Raw genomic sequence first — 12409 nt, 5'->3', positions numbered from 1 at the left:
TTTAATTTCTATTAGCTTCCAAGGGGAGGTTAACTTAGCCATAAGCTAAATGATATCGACCGTAATAATAACTCAAAATCTAGATAATTGTTCAGCAGGTGGCTGCACCCATCGATCGGTATGATAAACACTTTCACCTATAACCCATCCTGGTACATTCTGCATAATTTTCGCTTCCTCATATTCTAAACATTTGAGACGGCGAAGTATTCTGCCATTGTTATAAATAAGATAGCGGTAAGATGATGTATGATATCAATATTTATTCATTAGACTTTAATATTGTATTAGTTAAAACTATCCATGTTCAGCAGGTTCATTGAACACTGTTGATATCACTAAGGAAAGTAACAAATCATTTGATGGTATACGGTAAGTGCTGTATACCGTATACAGTAGTATACTGTACATACCTTCTATCTTCTTCTGCTTGTATTAACGGCCTTACAAAGTGTCTGGCTTCTAGTCTTTCTTGTTTTAGCACTCTATTAGATGATTATTAAGGACAAAAATGACGCGTTATTGTAAAGTAGACTGAGCTTGGACAATCCTTATAAGTATTAAATATGAGATAGATGCAACTGCAGGACACCATGTAAAGATGTAGTAAAATTAGCGAATCTACAGTACGAATTATATTACTGTACACGTATTTGATGAGAGTCCACGGCGGGACATCATCTGGATACGGTCAATATCATTGAGGTGAGAGAAAAAGCTTTTTCTTTGAACTCTGGTCAAATACTGAAGGAATGACTTACTCGATCATAAGTACTTCACAATATCATTAATATTAGAATTATATAGTAGTTGAGTAGGATAAGAGAAGTTTATACAGTAGGTTCAATGGTCCATACGTGTATGTAGGTGCAAATGTATATCAAGTAGACCTGATTATCAAGAGTATGTATTAAAGTAGTAAAACCGTTGTAGCAAGTGCTAACACTTTCTAGTTTGGATAAAATTGTTGGAATGAAACAGCCATACAATAATAGAAGTTAGAATATCACCGTCAGTATTATGCAATTCTTCGTATTACCGTAGGTTATTCTGATTGATCAAGCTTACAGGTTACCTCCTGTGCAACAAAGCATAACAAGATATCGACAGTAATTACCTTCGATGTCGATTGCCTTTAATTACTAGATAGAATCCAAATGACATAATTGCAGCACTACCAATGATCATTGCTGCTCCAGAGACACCTCTCCGTGGCAAATTTCGTTGATATTCTACCATGGGATAGCCACCTTTGGGCGGCATCTCCTGCCTCATCTTGACTCCATCAGACGCCATATTGTTCTGCCGTACAGACGGTACTCAGGTAGTGACACCCAACGGGTTTTAACCTGAAAGTGTTTTCGCTGGTGTACTGTACCGAGCACTGGGTAAGATTTTCCATGAGTGCAATACAGACTAAATACCAGTACAGTGTCAGTATGAGATCCTACAGTTTCGAACCGAACCGAACCTTTCTCAGGTCTAACTGTGTCATCCTTTTTTCGACGTCGGCTACAGTGTCTTGAACTGTAGTATGCAGTACTAAGCACGGTAACTGTATACTGTAGTGCTGTACAGTGTACAGTGTACAGTTTGATTGTATCTGCACTCTGTACTGTACACCGTATCTCGACCGGCATTTGATGCGGCTGCGCAGCACTGGCAGCCCGCACCACACGGCACTAGGCGCACCACCGCGGCTTACTGTATACTGTACACTGTACAGGCAGTCAATGAGTGAATTGGGGTCGAGTAGTCCTTGTCTGAACTTCGATAGTACACTGTTGAATAGTATTCCCCCAATTCCAACTTTCAACTTGAGTACTGTTATTTTCAGAAGTAGAGAGGGAGGCATTTTGTATATTGGTTGCTGAGGATCATCTATCAGTGAAGATTGGTTGACTGAGTTGAGTAGGAGCATTTTTTTTACAACTGTGGTACAGTATTTCAACCAGTGAATGCTGACTACTCATGAGTCATATGTCATACGGGTTTTGTATATTGGTTGCTGAGGATCATCGATCAGTGAAGACTGGATGACTAAGTTGAGTAGGAGCATTTTTCTTCTAACTGTGGTACAGTATTTCAACCAGTGAATGATAACTGCTCCTGAGTCATATGTCATACGATCGGTATGAGTTATTTCTGTATTCTGCTATTTGTTCTTGCGTCGCCAATTGGCAGCTACGCCTTGCCTACTTAGCAACAAGCAAACGTACAGTATGCATCTTACATTGGTTGGATAGAGTAGAGTATATACTGTAGAAGATGTTCACAAACACTATATCGGTAGAGTAAAATCTTTGTTGACAAGTACGCGTACATGTCTACGGTCATGACAGCCGACTGTGGAAGATGGAGAATGGACTGTAAAAAGAAAGAAAGAAGGTAGAATACAATAAGTGAGGAAGAAAGAAAACAGTACTATACTTTACGCCTTCCGTGTGTACAATATGGTAGAGTTGAGTACACTACTGCTCATCACGATGGAGGCCTGATGAAAATGCATGATGAAAAAGATATTCAATACTGTACAAGTGCATCTTGATTGAACAAGTTCAATCCATTAAAATGGGCAGTAATAAAGGAAAAAAAAACTTGGTCTACCATATTCAACACTTGAATAAACAGCCATCTTCACCGCATCTCTAGTCCAACACAGTGTCTACTCGACACCATACAGTACTGTATGTTTTGCCATGGAAACCTACATGGTCTACAGTCTACAGTACTCACTCGCGAGTCGATATTGCTTTGCCATTGGTAAAACATACTGTACACTGTAAGAGTAGATGGGTTGGCACAATAGTAGACCATGACTGCCCCCTTTTACACTAGAGCACAGTATAACCGATCGAGAGGTACTTGCGTAGTAGACTAGACGCGCCAGCACAGGCTGAACTTATTGCTAGTAGAACTACACCGGTAGAAAACGCTCAAGCCCAAAAGAGAAAACTTTCACCACGGTGAAGATTGAACTTAACGACGTGGTGGGACTATTTTTCAATCTATTGGCGAGATACAAGCAATGTAATATGAATTAAGAGGAAAGGAGAGAACATGGACTCCGTGATTGAATAGTGTAGCATAGATCACTTGCAAATTATTCTTGACTGGCTCAAGTATCAAGTCTTCAACTCTGACTGAGTGGACATAGTTCTCAACACAAGGCAATCTCATACTGTACAACACGGTAACTGGACGATCTCCATTCACGCTAGCGTTGTACGTCCAGCAGTATCACTTTCCAATTTCTTGAATTTGAACGTGATCTATTACAATATTGTTCAAGTAGATCGCTAACGCTACCAATTAACTTACGCTGATTGCAATCTCTTGTCCATAAAAGCACCACTTTGAACTTGGAGAAGAAGCAAAGGTATCAAAATTATTAGGGGAAAAAAAAAAAGTTGATATCAGCAGGCCATCATAGACAAAAAACCAAATCACTCTTTGCCGGCTAGCTTCATTCTTCCTTGACATCCATAGCGATTTCCATTCAACTCTCCTTCACTGACAGTAGATCGGAAACGAAGACCCCCATTTTGACTTGTGTATACTGTCTAGTCATTATTATCGCAGTAATATTGTGGACTAATTGGATTACATCTTCAAGTAATCCGTTCTAGCGTCGACGAGTAGTTTTGAATTTTCCTTGCAATATTCAACACAACTCTACTGTAGAGTATTTTTATTGTAAGCCTTTAGGTGTTACTGTTGATATATGCTTGTGTAATTGGAACTTTTTTCTACCTTGTATTCCATACGATAACAGTTAATCCTTGATACAGTATTGACATTTTGTCCATCCATTACTCTTCCAAAAAGATCGACGATATTGCAACCCAATTGACTCATCCACGCCATCAAGACACTCTACAATATACAATGCAAAGACGCGAGAAAGACACCGATCAACATCATCAACGTAAGCCGCGTGGCACACGCACAAATAGTGGTAGTCAAGCTTCCCGTGCTGGCTCAGCTTCATCCAATTCTAGTGTATTGATGGTTGGACCTAATTTTCGTGTGGGTAGACGCATTGGTCGGGGCAATTTTGGCGAAATTTATTTAGGTATGATCGTTATTCAACGGCAATATCGTACTCATTTCTATCATCCAACCAAACTAGTCGATTCATTCTTGCTGCCTGCCTGACAATATCAATTTTGTTCTAATAACCAATACCAAGTTCTTTTCAACTCATTGAAATCGTACTCGTTTTATTCTACCGACGCCGATTGTGTCGTTGGAATCTTGTCGTAGCTTTATTGAGTTGTACTTTACGTATTCAGAGGTACTACTCTGCCTCTAACAAAGCCTCCATACCGTACTTTTTCAACTCTCCTAAAACACAATCACTTCTCATTGCACGCTTGTTAATGTCGTTTATAGAAAGGCAATTATTGTATTTGCAGCATTTACCATTAATCAAGACGATCAAATCCATCTTCATTGATGTTGTAGCCGCGCTCGTTTTTACATGCCGTTGCAGTTGGGCAATATCGATCGTTGACAAGCAATAGTATACTGTTGGCAATGGTTACATAGACAGTGAACAAGGAGTGCCATCGAGGTATTACTTTTATCGCTATAGTTAGTACTGCATCGTGGATACTACAGTAGTACACTCCCATTTTGATGGCTGTCATCATTACAAATAGTGTCGGTGTTGGATACAATATGCCAATACTTTGACCATGGCCATTGTAGAAATCAATAGTCAACTACCAAAGCATGATGGACGGCAGATTGTCCTAATGACTACAGTCCTACTATCCAATAGACTGTTTGAGCACTTACTACTGTAAATAGAAAATCCACTTAGCATCAACTGGAATTTCTACAAGTGCCGTCAACATCTTTCCAATATTTCAACATACTCAATCGACTCCCAGATGCACAAATAAAAACCTTCCAATACAACTCGATTCAGTTAATCGATCGATCAATCATGATTGCCAATCTCTTCTTGCTTGGTCTTGTCATCAAATTGTAGACCATGACTACTGCAATAAATTATCTTTGCTAAATAGTCATGTTGAAATAATAGTCTAAATGGAATTAACCAAGCTCCTATTTCTAAGCGTTCGCCTTGATTTTTTTTTGTTCGCAGTGGAACAACTAATAGAGACAGTAGTCGACACAATACATAACCACGCTACAGTACACACTACACAGTATGGCAGAAGAGTTGTGTACTGCATGTGGCTATCGCTTACAATAGCTTAATGTCCGATTGAAATAAAAAATTTTAAACAGTTGTAGTCTAAATCCCTAATATTTTTTTTTTTTTCTTCTTTTCACTTCCTACTCTTGACTCAAATGGTCACTGATTCACCCACTATTCCATAACTTACTTGTTGATGTCTAAAGAGGGGATTCTGATCGAGATGGAAATGCTATTTGCCTTCATGATACATCGACTAGAATATAACTTGATATATTAACCTTAATCTAGCAATGCTGTCCAAAAAAATGATTTAATCGACAATGGCATGCTACAGATGTGATTTACCTTTTCTTATTTGAGTCACTTTGTAAAAAAAGTGTATTCAAAAATTTTATTTTTTCTCCTTTTATTGTTTTATCCATTCCTTCAATTTGAAACCTAATATACTATGTAAAAGATACATTTACTTGATGAGCGACCCAATATACTATCTGTGTAACAATTGCTTTCTTTAATTTTGCCTTGTATGCCAAATGATATCATATAGTCAGCTCACTACTGTACGTTGCTATGCTTTTATTGAGATTGTACAACATTTAACTTACTTTAAAACGAATGACAGTATGATATTGTTCATTTACACATTATCTTACAGCATTGAAACCAATTATCTTTTCTAGTTACCAACGTGATTGTCTTGACATAATGATCGTTATATTATATTATTTTTTATAAGACGAATCGGGCCCCCCCTAAAAATGGGGCAAAATTATCACATTAACTTACTAGATTACGGAATCTTCTACACGATATCACTCAATTCCTATCGATCGTTGTCAAGCGTATCCATGCTGTTATAAAAATATGAGAAGTTATTCCGTACTTAAGATTGTAGCGGGAGTAATGGCAATTCCTTCAATCTGACTTTTATATTGCAGTTGACTTCTTCCTAATGACTTTGGATTCAAATAACGCTTTCAAATAATCGACAGGATGTACACTACAATATTCTCACATCAGTTCAGTCTACATTTTACTTATGGAATAGGGAAATTATATCATGTTGATAGCGATATCTCGACACTAAAATTATAATAGTACTGTATACAAAGGTACACTCGTAAAATTTAGAACTAGCTAATAATTACTATAACACTAGTTTTGTATAGCACTTGTAAAATCTTTCGAATACATTCGATACTACAGTCAAAGACCGCAAAATTTGGATGGGATGATGATGTTACTGAATGTACCATTTTTAGATACTAAAGGCAAAATACGTAACTGTTACAACTGCCTATTTTACTGAATAAAATTACAAACGAGCAACGTTAAGACCCTTTTCCATGAGTGTATACTGTATAGGCTTCTTAACCAATGCTAAAATTTCACTTGAATATCGAGAACACCAGTACTATGTATAATTTGTGATTTATGTATCCGACTTGATGAATTTTTATTTATTGTCTGATTGACAATAGTTTTGTGATACTGTGCATGCAATATAGCTTGATTAAGATCAAATTTTAAATACGTATCATACATAGAATTATTCTAGTGATGAGACACCATGGTATTGCTCATTCGAAAGTTTTTTACTAAAATAGTATTTTTATTGAAATTCCATTGGACAGGTAAAAATCTCTATAATAACGAACGAGTGGCGATTAAATTGGTAAGTTTATTCACCTTTTTGTTGCGATTAGTAATCAGTGATATCAAGCGCGTAAACAAATTTTGATAAAATGAGATGTGGATGGAAATACGCGCAAACTAATAATTATTATATACAGTACTGTACAGTAATAGATGATGATAATAGTTTAAGCGCACAAAGGATATACGCAAATTTGTAATAGTTGCTATGATTGTTTAGTTTTTATTTTCCCACTACGTGTACTGCGTAATATGATATATTTATGTTATAGCCGTAGCTTCATACAATTTTGAACCACCTTGCTAACGTTAGACCTACAACAATATTTACCTTTTGATCTATATATATATATATATATATATACTGTAGAGCGTTATTCTCCATTATATATTAGTAAAAGGTCGAATTTTTAAGGAGCTAAGAATAGTTTTGATTATTCCATTCAATTACTATCTTCGTCAGATTAATACTTGTGTACGGATTATAACGTTTTGTGACACTGTGAGCCTTTATGATATTATTTACAGTGTACTTGTTACCGTTATTTGCCGTAATTAACTACATTAACCGAAATCATCTTCCATTTTAAATGCATTATAGGAAGCAATGAAAACACGAGCTCCTCAATTGCATCTAGAATATCGTTTCTATAAAGTATTAGGCAAAAATGGTAAGAGATTTACTAACTTAAGTTTGTATTCTAAAATTGATACAGTAAAGAGTATAACATTCTAGTTTATCTACTATCATTCCCTTTGATTATTCTACACTTGTACTCACTGTATTTTACCGTTTAATCTTCGAAAGTTTTGCTCATCGATAATGCTGCAGTCTTATCTGATTGCTAATAATTAATCATACCGTTATCGATATGTGATTAAGTAAATAAATTAAGACGCTACTCCTGATGATACTATTTTCATAGAGAAGTATTTCTTTACTATTATTATTGTCTCTTGACAATAATTATTATGAACTGAATCCAAGATAAAATACGATCGAAACTGTATCCAAAATACCTCTATCTTTCAATTTTTATATCATTCGTGGTACAAACTGCCGAACGATAGATAATCCTACAGTAATCACAAATATACTTACGAATTAGTACGCTGCCAGTCATCAATTTCATCTTTTCATAATGACATGCAATATCCTATGGTATATTTTCAATTTTTTTTTCTCTATTCTATCCATTTGATTCTATTTTTGTATTATACGCAACGTATAGAAAATATTTATACTTCTATTTTTTATGCCGAATTTTTTAGCTATTTTCTTCCAATGAAGTATTATTAGACGATTAAGTTACAGTTACTATAGTGACTACTGAGTTGCAAAGTAATTTTGGCTTCAAGTGTGAAAGCTACAGATCATTTGATTAATATAATAGGATTTTAATATGGTCATGTTACGGTATTAAATTTGCCGTTGTTTCACACTGATAGTGCAGTAATTATATTATAGTACTATATACTGTAGTGTTGTGCCGTTTATGGATACACGATCTATAGGTATTAATGTACTTGACATTACTTACTTTGTCGCTTACTTGTTCATAACTTTAGTGTAATATAATAATGTGGAATTTAGTGTAGATATTTTCAGCTTACTAACTTTACTCTTCATTTTTTTTTTTTAACTTAGTACAAATTTATTAGTGCCTTAAATTTTATTCTAAGCATTTCGTTCATTTTCTTTTCTACCAAATTTCTTATATTGAACGCTAAAAGAAACAGATATAGTGTATCTGTACTTTTTTACGCATTCTAAATATCCATGCTGGTACAGTTGGCGAAAGTTGATAAGCAGATATAAATATCGTTATTGCACTTCTCTTTTTGAGCTCTATTTGCTATCTCAGATGTTAGGAATATTTCTAATTAGCTGAATAATGAATGGCTCGCGATTAGATGTAAAATTTTCGTAGGGTATACATATCTTTTAATTTATTATAAATTTATCAGTTAAGCAGTGATTATTCTTAAGGCCGTTTTTTTTTTATTCATTTATAATAATTGAAATTATTTTTATCTATTTATGATACTGCCCAACAAGGGAATCATGCAGATGCTACTTACATAGTATTAAAAATTAAACCTGATTAGTGGTAAACTGTCATATTTATGGTAGAAAATTATAATAGCATTTATTTACGCACAATGTATAAATCGAGCGTAGCTAATTGCAAATATTATTACATTGATCTTGGTATACTACATAATGTTTAAAGGATTTATATATAGTCTATTGTAGTAGATACGTACATATAGCTTGGCTGTGTAGTTAACGCTCTATTAACTAAGTTATACAAGTATTATAATCGTCAGCGACTATCAGACAATGCTGGAGTTGTGATTAGCTATGCTCAATGTCATACTAAACTACGCTGTAGTATACAGGTATAATGATTGATGAAGGCATTTTAAGTTATATATTAAACATCAGTAAAAATGACTACTTAATAAGTAGTTAATTATGATTATGTTATTAATATTGAATTAATATTGCAATTTTATCGCTGATATTTATTGTTTGTATTGAAATATTGCACGACAATGTCTGTTTTGATGTACAGTATATTAGGACGGTAATCTGTAATAATATTAAAATCGCCATAGTTATAGTTACAACGAAAAAAGCGCATGAAGGTATTCTTACCTTAATTGCTTAATATATAGCACCAATGTTTTGACAGAATTTCACCTAAGATGCTATGTTATACCGTATGTACTGTATTTGTGCGCTATATGGTATAGCGTATAGCGTACAACTCGGAATGTACGGTATTGACATTGTGAACTACTAGGGGGGTATCGATAAAGTTAGGTCTTTCTATAAAAATCGACCTTAAAAATCGAATAGCTTATAGTTAGTTATTATTGCTAATATATACTCATAAATATAATATTAGAAATTGATATTATAATTTATATTAGAATCAGATTTATAGCACAAACTCAAAAAATTTTCAGCCGAACTGCGGGCATGTCATGTAGTATTGTCGTCAGTTGGCTTCGTGATCTTATTAATTATTGAGAAATGATCATTTTACATTGTGAATCAAGTACAACAATAAGTTAATAATTAATACTCTTTGATGTAATTGTATCGACGATCGGCAATTATGGTATATGATCTCGTTGTATTAAGTAAAATAGAGAGGCAATTTTATTTTATTTTTTATTCTCTAACAACGCTGTATATGTTGATAAAATATCGTAACTAAGTGTCACATCTTGATGTGTTAAACTGTCGCTACTATTTTTGTTATTCATGCTAATATTGAATGTAACTTATGTTTATTTACCGTGATTTTAACACTTTCTCATACATTAGTTGGATTACCTCAAGTCTATTACTTTGGACCATGTGGTAAATTTAATGCTATGGTTTTAGAGTTACTTGGACCTAGTTTGGAAGACCTTTTCGAATTTTGTAACCGAAAATTCTCGCTTAAAACTGTCATTCTCTTGGCGATTCAACTGGTTAGTATATTTAAAATAAATACTATAGAAAATATCATCGAAATTTTTACTTTGGCATATTTGCAATATAGTGAAATAATCTTGCAATATTGTACGACACTATGAAATTCTATCAAAAAAGTTTACTATCTACCTTGATGTGTTATCAATATAAAAGATAAACATTTTCCTATACTACAGATTTGTATTAATTTTTCTCTCTTTTAATTTGATTGATTTACGAAGAAAGAGTTGCATTATATGTTCTATATCCGTTTAAATAGTTTAATATGCTTTCTGTAGTATCTTAATTAATTACTCTATTCTCTCTTGCAACATAGTATTGTTATACTGTTGTTTAATACATCTGCTTTTTTAAATCGATCATGCGATATGTATCTAGTGTAATTGCAATAAATAAACGTATATAGCTATTAGTGTACAGTGTGATACTATCGATTTAATGACTATCCATTAATTATCGTAGTCTTTTAGAGCTCTATCGATTTTTTTGTTTAAATAACTATATGTATATATGAGACAATGTAGGAAAAAGAATATTTCTAAGAGAAGTAGTTATAATTGACTGATTAGTTATTGCACGTATAATTGCTAAATCTAGTACTGTAAAGTTTTTTACTGTAAAAAAATTATTTTATGATTCTACTCTGTCATATTGTTTGAAATTTTTTTTTTTTCTCAACTTTATACAAGGCTAAAATATTGTATATCTTACTTTTATAGCTCAATAGAATTGAATACGTTCACTCGAAAAATGTGATATATCGCGATATCAAGCCAGAAAATTTTGTGCTTGGCCGCCCAAATCATAAGCATGAAAATATAATTCATATCATTGATTTTGGCTTAGCCAAAGAATATATTGATCCTGAAACGAATAAGCATATACCATATAGAGAGCATAAAAGTCTTACTGGAACAGCACGGTATATGAGTATAAATACCCATCTTGGCAAAGGTTAGTAAACTTGTAATACGCGTACATAGTCTACATTATGATTTTTATGTGTGACTAAAATTTCTTAGCTATATTGATAATGTTTTAATATGTACAAATATCATTTGTATTACTTATGAAATCCCAAAGAGCAAAGTAGGCGTGACGATTTAGAAGCATTAGGTCATATGTTTATGTATTTCCTACGCGGTAGTTTACCATGGCAAGGTCTTACGGTAAGTAAAAAATCGAAACAATAATTCAAAAAATAGTTAAAGTGACTGTCATATTGATATCGTATATTATGTTGTTCTATTGTAAATATATCGATATCATTTTTATAAATTATACCAACAGCAACCTTGATGATATGTATCCGAATATCTAAAAATTAAAATAGTAGGATACGATAATAACTTATCTATACTTATGTTGTTCGTTGTTGCGCGCAGGCTGCTAATTTAAAGGAAAGATATCAAAAGATTGGTGATACCAAAAGATCAACACCGATTGAAGTTCTTTGCGAAAATTATCCAGGTATGTTGGATTTATTATAATTATAAATGCATGAGCGATTCATTTATTTTGTAATGATAACTTCTAATCCCTTGTCAGTTAAATTAATTTTTTTTCACTTAAAATACAGAGGAATTTGCTTCGTATCTTCGCTATGCGAGAAGACTAGACTTTTTTGAAAAGCCAGATTATGATCACTTACGAAATCTCTTTAAAGAATTATACAAAAAGAGAGGATATGGAGACGAAACTAAATTTGATTGGTCTGGTAAAAATGTGGTAATGATATATATTTATATGTAATTGACCGCTATCGACTTGGATAACTTTTTGAGAACATAGATTTATTGTTGTTATATTCAATTTAGGGTGTCATCGATCCAGCAAATAACACTATTGAAAGGAAACCACCCTCAACTCACCCTAGAGAATCTGCAGCAAGGACAGCAACAACTACGGAAAATCAACCACGACAGGTTTTAATTGACAGTTGTATACTTTTAAGACTATAATTAAATGCTATATACTTATGATGGCTTTATCAACAGTCGCAAAAGGAGCCTTGGGCTGATCCGTCGAAGAAAGCGCCAAATCAGCCACAGACAGCAACTACAAGGCGTGAAGAAAAGGCGGAAAAG

At 33.7% G+C, this 12409-nt stretch overlaps 2 protein-coding genes across 2 annotated transcripts; one reads left to right on the top strand and one right to left on the bottom strand.

Moving 5' to 3' along the window:
- Nucleotides 1–72: 72 nt before the first annotated feature.
- TRIADDRAFT_54658 (uncharacterized protein) lies at nt 73–1296 on the bottom strand (the record flags this gene model as incomplete). The annotated part of the gene is made up of 3 exons (XM_002110500.1): nt 73–211; nt 414–485; nt 1118–1296. The coding sequence occupies 3 exons, from the start codon at nt 1294–1296 to the stop codon at nt 73–75; spliced, it is 390 nt and encodes a 129-aa protein (XP_002110536.1).
- Nucleotides 1297–3888: 2592 nt separating this feature from the next.
- Nucleotides 3889–12074, top strand: TRIADDRAFT_22371 (uncharacterized protein; the record flags this gene model as incomplete). Its single annotated transcript, XM_002111041.1, has 8 exons — nt 3889–4075; nt 6808–6848; nt 7431–7500; nt 10170–10318; nt 11042–11276; nt 11406–11491; nt 11708–11792; nt 11902–12074. 8 exons carry the CDS (start codon nt 3889–3891, stop codon nt 12072–12074), a joined length of 1026 nt encoding a protein of 341 aa, XP_002111077.1.
- Nucleotides 12075–12409: the final 335 nt, after the last annotated feature.

Source organism: Trichoplax adhaerens, genomic scaffold, assembly GCF_000150275.1.
Source record: "Trichoplax adhaerens TRIADscaffold_3 genomic scaffold, whole genome shotgun sequence".
NCBI lineage: Eukaryota > Metazoa > Placozoa > Uniplacotomia > Trichoplacea > Trichoplacidae > Trichoplax > Trichoplax adhaerens.
Note: the sequence above shows the minus strand (reverse complement) of the source record. Positions and strands in the feature narration are given on the sequence as shown.